This window comes from Rutilus rutilus (assembly GCF_951802725.1).
Source record: "Rutilus rutilus genome assembly, chromosome: 5".
NCBI lineage: Eukaryota > Metazoa > Chordata > Actinopteri > Cypriniformes > Leuciscidae > Rutilus > Rutilus rutilus.
In genome coordinates this window covers 49,747,825-49,761,170 of record NC_140213.1, presented here as the reverse complement: position 1 = coordinate 49,761,170, position 13,346 = coordinate 49,747,825, and the positions used below count along the sequence as shown (strand labels likewise).

Sequence of the window (13,346 nt, the reverse complement as noted above, 5' to 3'; positions counted from 1 at the left end):
ATCTGAGATGCTAACACACACACACACACACACACACACACACACACACACAAGCTCTGGAAGCTCCGCCCCCTGTGCCGGGAGCAGCAGCTCATTTGCTTTTAAAGGGACACACACAAAAAGGCGCGTTTTTGCTCACCCTCAAAAAGTGACGATTTTAACATGCTATAAAAAATATTAGTTTTGAGCTCAAACTTCACACACACACTCTGGGGACATCAGAGACTTATTTTACATCTTGTGAAAGGGCATTATAGGAGCCCTTTAAATGTCGGCGCGGAGGTTTGACTCGTTCCTGTAGGTTGTTTTATGGATGGTTTGAATTCCTCTGAAAGCTCACAGAGATCAGCCAGACAAATCCACAGCTTTAAGATCTGTGACGGAAACTGAAGATCTCACACACCAGATCCACCGGATAAGCCTGATATTTAGATATGTTGGCAGCAATGCTGTTAGGAAACAGTCGGATTAAGGGAGACTTTTCCAAATCATTTCAGAAATCCAAAACATGAGCATCTGAAACTCGGCAAATATGATCATCAGTTTCTGTATTAATATAACAGAAACTGAAACACTTTATGCAAATGTTGTCCTAGTCAGAGATGTTTGCATGTAGTTTCCTTGCAATGAGAGATTTAGGTGACACTTTACTCAAAGCCTTTCATAATGTGCATTATAATTAGTGCTGGGCAACTATTAATCGCATCCAAAATTAAAGTTTGTGTTTACATAATATATGTGTGTGTACTGTGTATAATTATTTTATATTATATTATTATAATCACACATGCATGTATATATTTAAGAAAAATGTGTATGCAAACATATATGCAAATATTTCTTAAATATATACATGCATGTGTGATTATAATAATATAATATAAAATAATTAGACACAGTACACACACATATATTATGTGAACACAAACTTTTATTTTGGATGCCTGCATTATATGTTTTCATAAATAATTGTAACCAAATTTAAAATGCATTACAATATTTGCAGATTCCTTGTTCCTTTTATAATGCGTTATATATAAAGGCTTTAAATGAAGTGCAAATCATTTCTTTTACAATATCGTTCCATTTGAGTTAACTGCATTAGTTCACATGATCTAACAATGATCAATACTTCTACAGCATTTATTAGTCTTTGTTAATGTTAACTTCAACATTTACTAATATATTATTATATTAAAAGTTGCATCTGTTCATAATTTGAATGGACCTGAGCTGACATGAACTAACAGTGAACAGTTGTGTTTTTATTAACTAATGATGAATTAATACTGTCATAATGTATTGCACATTGTTAGTTAATGCATGAACAAATGGGACCTTATTGTAAAGTGTTTGTATTTTTGAGTTTTCCATTTTTTTCCCGCTGCTAAAACTTTATTTGAGAGACACACCGAGACAAACAAACGTTCTTGTCCTGAAACGGTTTGACGAGTTGGTAAATGCTGAAGCAGTGAAACTCCAGCTGTAGAGCTTCACTTTCACACACTGAAGGAAAGAAAGAGCCTTTATGAAGGAAATCCCACTGAGTAACTGAGCTGAGGCTGAACGCCAGAGGAGTGTGTGTGTGTGTGTGTGTGTGTGTGTGTGTGTGTGTGTGTGTGAGAGAGTGTGTATATGTGTCTGTGTGTGTGTGTGAGAGAGAGAGAGTGTGTGTGTGTGTGTGTGTGTGTGTGTGAAAGAGAGAGTGTGTGTGTGTGTGTGAGAGAGAGTGTGTATATGTGTCTGTGTGTGTGTGTGTGTGTGTGTGTGTGTGTGTGTGTGTGTGTGAAAGAGAGTGTGTGTGTGTGTGTGTGTGTGCGTGCGTGCGTGTGTGTGAGAGAGTGTGTATGTGTATGTGTGTGTGTGTGAGTGTGTGTGTGTGTGTGTGTGTGTGTGTGTGTGTGAGAGAGAGAGAGAGAGAGAGAGAGAGAGAGAGTGGGTGTGAGGGGTGTTGTGGGGGGTTGCCATTGTGTTTCTATGGTGTTGTGGGTGGTTGCCAGGTGTATCTAGAGTGTTGTGAGTGGTTGCCAGGGTGTTTCTATTGCGTTGTGGGTGGTTGTCAGGGTGTTTCTAGGGTGTTGTGGGTGGTTGCCAGGGTGTTTCTAGTGCGTTGTGGGTGGTTGCCAGGGTGTATCTAGAGTGTTGTGGGTGGTTGCCATGGTGTATCTAGGCTGTTGTGGGTGGTTGCCAGGGTGTATCTAGTGCGTTGTGGGTGGTTGCCAGTGTGTTTCTAGGGTGTTGTGGGTGGTTGCCAGGTGTATCTAGAGTGTTGTGAGTGGTTGCCAGGGTGTTTCTATTGCGTTGTGGGTGGTTGTCAGGGTGTTTCTAGGGTGTTGTGGGTGGTTGCCAGGGTGTTTCTAGTGCGTTGTGGGTGGTTGCCAGGGTGTATCTAGAGTGTTGTGGGTGGTTGCCATGGTGTATCTAGGCTGTTGTGGGTGGTTGCCAGGGTGTTTCTAGTGCGTTGTGGGTGATTGCCAGGGTGTTTCTAGGGTGTTGTGGGTGGTTGCCAGGGTGTATCTAGAGTGTTGTGAGTGGTTGCCAGGGTGTTTCTAGTGCGTTGTGGGTGGTTGTCAGGGTGTTTCTAGGGTGTCGTGGGTGGTTGCCAGGGTGTTTCTAGGCTGTTGTGGGTGGTTGCCAGGGTGTTTCTAGTGCGTTGTGGGTGATTGCCAGGGTGTATCTAGAGTGTTGTGGGTGGTTGCCAGGGTGTTTCTAGGGTGTTGTGGGTGGTTGCCAGGGTGTATCTAGAGTGTTGTGAGTGGTTGCCAGGGTGTATCTAGAGTGTTGTGATTGGTTGCCAGGGTGCTGTAAATGAGGACCTCACAGATTTTAAGACATTATTTCGGAAATATTATTTTTCTGTAAAGCAGCACTGAAACAATGTGCATGGTGAAAAGCGCTGGATAAATAATATTGATGTCAGCGCTCCTGCAGATCATGGCAGCAACAGCAGGATTAATTTCCAGGGAATGGATGAACTGATATAATATATACCTTTGGATAGAAGCATCTGCCAAATGCATTAGTGTAAATATGTTGAATTATGGATGTGTGAGTGTGTGTGTGTGTGTGTGTGTGTGTGTGCGACAGCATCGGTGAGTGAGTGAATCCCACCGGAAAATCCCAGCAGGAACAGGGAGAACAGGAACCAGCGGCTCCTGCTAATGTTTATAAAAGCAATACAGGTACAAATCTGTGAGAGCTCGTTTCCGCCACAGAATTAAAAAATCTAAAAGTTAATTCTAACTTTTTATCTTGCAATTCTGAGTCTAAACTTGGTCAGAATTGTGAGAAAAGTTACCTTTTTATTCTTTTATTCTCTCTATATACATCTCATGTGCTTGCAGAGAGAATTAGCTTGTTTTTGAACACATAAAATGTGTTGAAATAAAATCAGCTAAAAATGTTTTATATTTGACATAATCTGTTGCAAGTTTGCAAAAGAATTGGAGAAGTAGCATTGGGTTCAGTTTGAAGATCAAGCTCCTCTTTGTACTAATATTTTGTTAAAGATTGTCTTCACCTTCTCCGAGGTCTGATGTGCATTAGTGTGTGTTAGTGTGTGTTAGTGATGAAGTGTGTGAGAGATCAGGGCCCCTGAGGGCCGATGTCAGCGCCTGCTTCGCACATATAGCTGCAGCTTCACAAACGCTCGCATGCTTTACTATGTTAGGAATCAGTTTACTCATTTGAAATTAAATGATGCTGCAAGCATTTCCTCTTGAGCAGAGACTGTGTGTGAAGGGGCTTTTCTGTCAGCGTCTGCTCTGCAAGTCTGAGGCTTTCTGAGTTTAATTGCACTGTTGTGTAGTTGCTAGAGTGTTTCCAGGGTCTGGGTGGATGTCAGTGTGTTGCTGTGTGGTTGTTAGGGTGTTGCTGTGTGGTTGCTAGGGTTTTGCTAGGGTGTACTGCGTGGTTGTCAGGGTGTTGCTGTGTGGTTGCTAGGGTTTTGCTAGGGTGTACTGCGTGGTTGTCAGGGTGTTGCTGTGTGGTTGCTAGGGTTTTGCTAGGGTGTACTGCGTGGTTGTCAGGGTGTTGCTGTGTGGTTGTCAGGGTGTTGCTGTGTGGTTGCTAGTGTTGTCAGGTTGTTGCTGTGTGGTTGTCAGGGTGTTGCTGTGTGGTTGTTAGGGTGTACTGTGTGGTTGTCAGGGTGTTGCTGTGTGATTGCCAGGGTTTTGCTAGGGTGTACTGCGTGGTTGTCAGGGTGTTGCTGTGTGGTTGTCAGGGTGTTGCTGTGTGGTTGCTAGTGTTGTCAGGTTGTTGCTGTGTGGTTGTCAGGGTGTTGCTGTGTGATTGCCAGGGTTTTGTTAGGGTGTACTGTGTGGTTGTCAGGTTGTTGCTGTGTGGTTGTCAGGGTGTTGCTAGGGTGTACTGCGTGATTGCCAGGGTTTTGCTGTGTGGTTGTCAGGGTGTTGCTGGTTTTCTGATTAATTGCTACCTCTCGTTTGACCAGTGTTTTTCTTCTCATCTGTGTGATTCTGTTCATGTCTCATTATTGGACATGGAGCTTGCAGACACTACCACAGTATTTTGGACACAGTATTATGATAATTCATTGTTTTGGACATGGTAATTCCATATAAACCATATAGATACCATGGTATATGAATATGGTAATTGTTCTGTACCTTCACAGTACAGTCAGTGCAGCTGGTGTGTTTCATCCTAAAACGTCCCACTTCATCTCTCTCTCTCTCTCTCTCTCTCTCTCTCTCTCTCTCCCTCTCTCTCTCCTCTTACACTGTTCCTCCTCCTCCTCCAGCTCAGCTTTCACATGTGTGTGTCGTTCAGAGAGACACTGTCTGTGCGGCTCATGTGACCTCGCTCCGGGAGGACGACACATTCACACAGAGAGAGAGCGTGCGTGTGTGTGTGTGTGTGTGTGTGTCATGATGCTGTCTGCCGTCGCTCCGCTGCTGCTCGTGTGTCTGCAGATGCGAGTCCTGGGGAAGCCGTGGTCGCAGGTCTGTGTGTTTTCATGTTTGCTTCGATCACACGCGTCTGTCCGTGTCAGAGAAACTCCAGTTCTCAGGGGATATACTAACTACATTCACATTTATACAAACCTTTTTAAAGATCTTTCTCTTCAAGACTATTATCAGTCATATTCTGCATACTGCCTTTAGTTTAGGGCTGAGCACTAAATATTTATGCAAATATATTATCCAAATTTTTTTAAGGAGTGTTTGTTAGACGCAGATGTTTTAGACCACATTAATATTAATTGCACAAATGTGCAAAACAGATGAAGAGTGAACGACTTCACATCCAATCAGAATGTACAGTTTTGAACTATTATGTTTTCACTTTATTTGATATTAATTGTTTGATCTTTTGATTTGAGTCCATCAAGATGCATCAATTAAAATAGAAAGTAATTATTGATCAATCACCTTTCATTTGTATTTGAGTATTTTATTCGCCAAATTATACAGGCATGATCACATGATTGTTTAAGATGTGAATAATTTTGTGGTATAAATCACTCAGCTCTACTTTGGACGAATCTTTATTGTGTGGTCCTGCTGTTAGCTGTTCGTTAGCACATTAAACGAGTGTCCTTGAGAGGGAATGTGACGCTCATTGTGTTCTCGGGTGTGAATAACGCACACATGGTTTCTGAGGCCACGTTCACTTCCTACAGCGCTTCCCCTCCCATCATTAACATGTCAGACGCTGCAGAAACGACCGTTTAAATGTCATCGCTGGGCTTTTTTAATAACAGGATCTGAGAGATGAAAGAAGGAGAGGTTCAGTGTGTGTTTGTGCCAGCTGTGAGGAACCCAGTGCCACCGCCGGCTATTCCAGCTTTACGTGTTTGTTTACACTCGTACACTGCAAAAAATGCTTTTCTCACTTAGTATTTTTGTCTTTTTTCCAGTCCAAATATCTAAACATTCTTAAATCAAGAAGCATTTACTAGAGAACTAAAGGGACATAAGAAATTATATCTTGTTTTCTGATAAAAAATAAATAAATAAATAAGCGAGTAAAACAAGCAAAATGATCTGCCAGTGGGTAAAGAAAAGAAAAACTTAATTCAAATGGGAAACAAGAATATTTTTCTCACCCCATTGGCAGATAATTTTGCTTGTTTTAAACAAAAACTCACTTAATTTGTATTTTTTTTATCAGGAAATAAGACAGAATTTCCTGTGTCATTTTACTTCTCTAGTAAATGCATCTTGATTTAAGGATTTTTAGATATTTGGACTGGAAAAAAGACAAAAATACTAAGTAAGAGAAGCATTTTTTGCAGTGTGACCTCGACCTCGCGCTGGTTTCCCTCCTGCTGATGCCAGCGCTCAGAAGAGCCGTAAATCACAGGACTCGCTTCAGACCGCGGCTGATTTATGTCTTTAACTTTACATTCTGTTAACAGCAAAAAATATCATGATCTCTTATGCTTATTTTCTTCAGCTGTAGAACAGGAACAGATACGGAAGCTTGTGTCCGCCACAGAATAAAACTTTTTCTCGTAATTCTGACTTTATATCTCGCAATTCTGATTTTTTAACTCGTAATTCTGACTTTATATCTCGCAATTCTGACTTTATATCTCACAATTCTGACTTTATAACTCGTAATTCTGACTTTATATCTCACAATTCTGACTTTATAACTCGTAATTCTGACTTTATATCTCACAATTCTGACTTTAAAACTCACAATTCTGACTTTATATCTCGCAATTCTGACTTTATATCTCACAATTCTGACTTTATAACTCGTAATTCTGACTTTATATCTCACAATTCTGACTTTATATCTCACAATTCTGACTTTATATCTCACTTTATATCTCACAATTCTGACTTTATATCTCACTTTATATCTCACAATTCTGACTTTATATCTCGCAATTCTGACTTTATATCTCACAATTCTGACTTTATATCTCGCAATTCTGATTTTTTAACTCGTAATTCTGACTTTATATCTCGCAATTCTGACTTTATATCTCGCAATTCTGACTTTATATCTCACAATTCTGACTTTATAACTCGTAATTCTGACTTTATATCTCACAATTCTGACTTTAAAACTCACAATTCTGACTTTATATCTCACAATTCTGACTTTAAAACTCACAATTCTGACTTTATATCACAATTCTGACTTTAAAACTCACAATTCTGACTTTATATCTCGCAATTCTGACTTTATATCTCACAATTCTGACTTTATAACTCGTAATTCTGACTTTATATCTCACAATTCTGACTTTATATCTCACAATTCTGACTTTATATCTCACTTTATATCTCACAATTCTGACTTTATATCTCACTTTATATCTCACAATTCTGACTTTATATCTCGCAATTCTGACTTTATATCTCACAATTCTGACTTTATATCTCGCAATTCTGACTTTATATCTCGCAATTCTGACTTTATATCTCACAATTCTGACTTTATATCTCACAATTCTGACTTTATATCACGCAATTCTGACTTTATATCTCGCAATTCTGACTTTATATCTCACAATTCTGACTTTAAAACTCACAATTCTGACTTTATATCTCGCAATTCTGACTTTATATCTCACAATTCTGACTTTATATCTCACAATTCTGACTTTATATCTCACAATTCTGACTTTATATCTCGCAATTCTGACTTTATATCTCACAATTCTGACTTTATATCTCACAATTCTGACTTTATATCTCGCAATTCTGACTTTATATCTCTCAATTCTGACTTTATATCTCACAATTCTGACTTTATATCTCGCAATTCTGACTTTATATCTCTCAATTCTGACATTATATCTCACAATTCTGACTTTATATCTCGCAATTCTGACTTTATATCTCGTAATTCTGACTTTATATCTCACAATTCTGACTTTAAAACTCACAATTCTGACTTTATATCTCGCAATTCTGACTTTATATCTCGCAATTCTGACTTTATAACTCGTAATTCGGACTTTATAACTCGTAATTCTGACTTTAAAACTCACAATTCTGACTTTATAACTCGTAATTCTGACTTTATAACTCGTAATTCTGACTTTAAAATTCACAATTTTGACTTTATAACTCGTAATTCTGACTTTATAACTCGTAATTCTGACTTTATAACTCGTAATTCTGACTTAAAAACTCACAATTCTGACTTTATATCTCGCAATTCTGACTTTATAACTCGCAATTCTGACTTTACATCTCGCAATTCTGACTTTATATCTCGCAATTCTGACTTTATATCTCGCAAAGTCATAAAAGTCAGAATTGCGAGTTATAAAGTCAGAATTACGAGAGATAAACTCAGAATTGCGAGTTATAAAGTCAGAATTGCGAGTTATAAAGCAAAAAAGTCGCAATTACCTTTTTTATTTTTTATTCTGTGGCGGAAACAAGCTTCCATAAACAGAGGCTTTCAACTTAGAAAAGTGTTTTTTTTATGATTACAGTTTACAATTGAAAGTATTAATTGGAATGATTGTGTTCACACACAATATTCCCAAAGCATTTTACACAAAACAAGTAATGACAAGAAAAACCTGAGATATAAACAGATTTATTTGCGTCACAGACCAGCTGTGAGTCTGAAGGTAATTACAGCGGCTCCAGTGCTGGAGTTAACCGCGGTAAAACAGTGGCTGTTATCTTGCCCATTATAAACCCTGCGGTTACACTCTTAAATCCTGCGTTTGCTGCTGGTCTCGTCCGCCACATGGGGTCCACATGAACTTTTACAGGAATGTGACTCGCTGTCAGACAAATACAGACACAGTTTAGACTGGAGGAAAACACTCTAATGTTCTCATCATATATATTCTCTGTCCATTTCCACAGACACAAATATGAGTGTTATATGAGCTCTAAAGTGTCCAAGGATTAGGCAGCCTTATTTTAGTAATACTATTATGGGTTTTGTTAATATTTGGAATTAGATTTTATTTTTGTGTTTTGTTTTAATTAGTTAGGTTAGTTTTAGTGTATTTTTTTTAAATGTCTTTATATTTTTTTAAGTTTTAGTTGTATAAATATTAGTTAGTTAATTATATTAGTTGTACGCATTTACATTCTTATCAGTTCTTGCTTTCCCTGGGGATCGAACCCATGACCTTGGCATTGCAAGCGCCAGCGCTCCACTGTTTGAGCTACAGGGGTCGGATCAGAGGTCATGCGTCAGATCAGAGGTCATGCGTCGGGTCAGAGGTCATGCGTCGGATCAGAGGTCATGCGTCGGATCAGAGGTCATGCGTCGGGTCAGAGGTCATGCGTCGGGTCAGAGGTCATGCGTCGGATCAGAGGTCATGCGTCGGGTCAGAGGTCATGCGTCGGGTCAGAGGTCATGCGTCGGATCAGAGGTCATGCGTCGGGTCAGAGGTCATGCATCGGGTCATACGTCGGGTCGGAGGTCATGCGTCGGGTCGGGATGCGCTTCATTCACTCCCATTATAAAGCTGGGAAGAGGAGGGCATATTTTTAATATAACTGATTGTGTTTGGCTGACAGAAGACAGTCATAGACACTAGGATGGCTTGATTGTGAGTGAATCATGGGCTAATTCTCATTTTTGGGTGAATTAACTCTTTAAGGCTGGGTTAGTAAATTTCATGGTTCATAGATGCTTTGTTATATTGTACGTCTTTGTGCATCAGTCATGATGAACTGAATTTATAACGATGCCATGATATCACCGTTCTCGATTATTCCTTTCCCGGCCGTCGGCAGATTAAGAGATCTGAGATCTGAGATCTCCTCATGTCCGTTTGTTGGCTCTGTGAAGGAAACGCTGGATGTATAGTGTTGATTGAAAGGCTTCCAGTCTGTCCATAAGCTTCTGGCTCCTGCAGTGCATCGTGGGAACTTGTGCGGCCCAGTGCATTGTGGGAACTCGTGCAGCCCAGTGCATCGTGGGAACTCGTGCAGCCCAGTGCATCGTGCAGCCCAGTGCATCATGGGAACTCGTGCAGCCCAGTGCATCATGGGAACTCGTGCAGCCCAGTGCATCATGGGAACTCATGCAGCCCAGTGCATCGTGGGAACTCATGCAGCCCAGTGCATCTTGGAAACTCTTGCGGCCCAGTGCATCGTGGGAACTCGTGCAGCCCAGTGCATCGTGCAGCCCAGTGCATCATGGGAACTCATGCAGCCCCAGTGCATCATGGGAACTCTTGCAGCCCAGTGCATCTTGGAAACTCGTGCGGCCCAGTGCATCGTGGGAACTCGTGCAGCCCAGTGCATCGTGGGAACTTGTGCAGCCCAGTGCATCGTGGGAACTCGTGCAGCCCAGTGCATCGTGCAGCCCAGTGCATCATGGGAACTCATGCAGCCCCAGTGCATCATGGAAACTCGTGCAGCCCAGTGCATCGTGGAAACTCGTGTAGCCCAGTGCATCGTGGGAACTCGTGCAGCCCAGTGCATCATGGGAACTCATGCAGCCCAGTGCATCGTGGGAACTCATGCAGCCCAGTGCATCTTGGAAACTCTTGCGGCCCAGTGCATCGTGGGAACTCGTGCAGCCCAGTGCATCGTGCAGCCCAGTGCATCATGGGAACTCATGCAGCCCCAGTGCATCATGGGAACTCTTGCAGCCCAGTGCATCTTGGAAACTCGTGCGGCCCAGTGCATCGTGGGAACTCGTGCAGCCCAGTGCATCGTGGGAACTTGTGCAGCCCAGTGCATCGTGGGAACTCATGCAGCCCCAGTGCATCATGGAAACTCGTGCAGCCCAGTGCATCGTGGAAACTCGTGTAGCCCAGTGCATCGTGGGAACTCGTGCAGCCCAGTGCATCATGGGAACTCGTGCAGCCCAGTGCATCGTGCAGTCCAGTGCATCGTGAAGCCCAGTGCATCATGGGAACTCGTGCAGCCCAGTGCTTCGTGGGAACTCGTGCGGCCCAGTGCATCGTGCAGCCCAGTGCATCATGGGAACTCGTGCAGCCCAGTGCATCATGGGAACTCATGCAGCCCCAGTGCATCATGGAAACTCGTGCAGCCCAGTGCATCGTGGAAACTCGTGTAGCCCAGTGCATCGTGCAGTCCAGTGCATCGTGAAGCCCAGTGCATCATGGGAACTCGTGCAGCCCAGTGCTTCGTGGGAACTCGTGCGGCCCAGTGCATCGTGCAGCCCAGTGCATCATGGGAACTCGTGCAGCCCAGTGCATCGTGCAGTCCAGTGCATCGTGAAGCCCAGTGCATCATGGGAACTCGTGCAGCCCAGTGCTTCGTGGGAACTCGTGCGGCCCAGTGCATCGTGCAGCCCAGTGCATCATGGGAACTCGTGCAGCCCAGTGCATCGTGGGAACTCATGCAGCCCAGTGCATTGTGGGAACTCGTGCAGCCCAGTGCATCATGGGAACTCGTGCAGCCCAGTGCATCGTGCAGCCCAGTGCATCATGGGAACTCATGCAGCCCAGTGCATCATGGGAACTCTTGCAGCCCAGTGCATCTTGGAAACTCGTGCGGCCCAGTGCATCATGGGAACTTGTGCAGCCCAGTGCATCGTGGGAACTCGTGCAGCCCAGTGCATCATTGGAAATCTTGCAGCCCAGTGCATCTTGGAAACTCGTGCGGCCCAGTGCATCATGGGAACTTGTGCAGCCCAGTGCATCATGGGAACTCTTGCAGCCCAGTGCATCATGGGAACTCGTGCAGCCCAGTGCATCATGGGAACTCTTGCAGCCCAGTGCATCTTGGAAACTCGTGCGGCCCAGTGCATCATGGGAACTTGTGCAGCCCAGTGCATCATGGGAACTCTTGCAGCCCAGTGCATCATGGGAACTCGTGCAGCCCAGTGCATCATGGGAACTCTTGCAGCCCAGTGCATCTTGGAAACTCGTGCAGCCCAGTGCATCATGGGAACTCTTGCAGCCCAGTGCATCATGGGAACTTGTGCAGCCCAGTGCATCATGGGAACTCGTGCTGTCGGTGCTGAGAAGACGAGGCTCAGTGTACCAGATGTCGTATTTTCTTATTTATTGTATTTATTATATGACTGCAGAAAGACGACTTTAGGACACAAGCAACTGCATTTATGTATTTACTTTAGAAGTTAGAATGTGAATTTTCAGTATAAAGAAGATCCAGGTGAATGTGAGAATGTTGAACACACACACACACACACACACACCACACACACACACACACACACACACACACACACACACACACAAAGAGCTGCTTTGTTTGAATCACCCGTAATAATTGTGATGGTTCAGTGAAGGGCTTGAAATATCAATAACTTCAGAACGATTTCAGAGTGTGTGTTCCATCGAGGGCATTGGTTTTGCACAAATGTGTGTGTTCTTCGTGTGTGAAGGTGCTTTTGTTTTGAATTCGCCCCATTATGGAGTGTAAAATATCCCGGGCCGCCTGTAACCGTAGCCTTCGGGTCAGTCCGACTGGTGAACCACAAACCCGAGTCATTCAAAGAGCTTTTACTGTGATGGACTTCAGAGAGGAGATTACATATCAGACGAGACGCTGATCCCGTCACACTCACATCCAGGCGGAAACTCGAGAGGTTTGGTGTTCCAGGAGATGATGATGATGATGATGATGATGATGTTTACATCTCTAGTCTTCACTATCATCTCAGAGCAGAAGCTGATGTGATGAACTACAGGGAGAATCCACTTCATACATAAACTAAAAATCACCGAAACACCATCAGCTGTCGTTCAGCGGCGAGTCTGAAGGGAATTTTAGGAATGTTGAAATCCGTGGTTTTGGTGTTTCTCCGGGTGCCAAACAGGCCGGATGTCCCACAGAGAGAGAGGAGAGAGAGGAGAGAGAGGAGAGGAGAGAGACGAAGAGAAGAGAGAGAGAGGAGAGGAGAGAGAGAGAGAGAGAGAGAGAGAGAGAGGAGAGAGAGAGAGGAGAGAGAGAGAGGAGAGGAGAGAGAGAGAGAGGAGAGAGAGGAGAGGAGAGAGACGAGAGAGACGAGAGAAAGAAGAGAGAGAGAGGAGAGGAGAGAGAGAGAGAGAGAGAGAGAGAGAGAGAGGAGAGAGAGAGGAGAGAGAGAGGAGAGAGAGAGGAGAGAGAGAGAGAGAGAGGAGAGAGAGAGAGGAGAGAGAGAGAGGAGAGGAGAGAGAGAGAGAGGAGAGAGAGAGAGAGAGGAGAGGAGAGAGAGGAGAGGAGAGAGAGAGAGAGACGAGAAAGAGAGAGATGAGAGAAGAGAGAGAGAGAGGAGAGGAGAGAGAGGAGAGAGAGAGAGAGGAGAGGAGAGAGAGGAGAGAGAGAGAGAGGAGAGGAGAGGAGAGAGAGAGGAGAGAGAGAGAGAGAGGAGAGGAGAGAGAGAGAGAGGAGAGGAGAGAGAGAGAGAGGGAGAGAGAGAGGAGAGAGAGAGAGAGGAGAGGAGAGAGAGAGAGAGGGAGAGGA

The 13,346-nt window shown here is 43.5% G+C and overlaps 1 protein-coding gene across 3 annotated transcripts in view; it reads left to right on the top strand.

The window, feature by feature from the left end:
* thsd4 (thrombospondin type 1 domain containing 4) overlaps positions 1-13,346 on the top strand; it is a 40,615-nt gene that overhangs the window by 10,749 nt on the left and 16,520 nt on the right. The window contains exon 1 of one of the 3 annotated variants that reach the window (XM_084409286.1): positions 4,799-4,961. The exons of the other annotated variants lie outside the window; for them this stretch is intronic. Coding sequence (XP_084265412.1) covers positions 4,887-4,961 — 75 coding nt within the window. The 5' untranslated portion in view covers positions 4,799-4,886. Of the gene's footprint in view, positions 1-4,798; positions 4,962-13,346 lie in introns of those variants that run through there. 3 annotated transcript variants of the gene reach the window in all.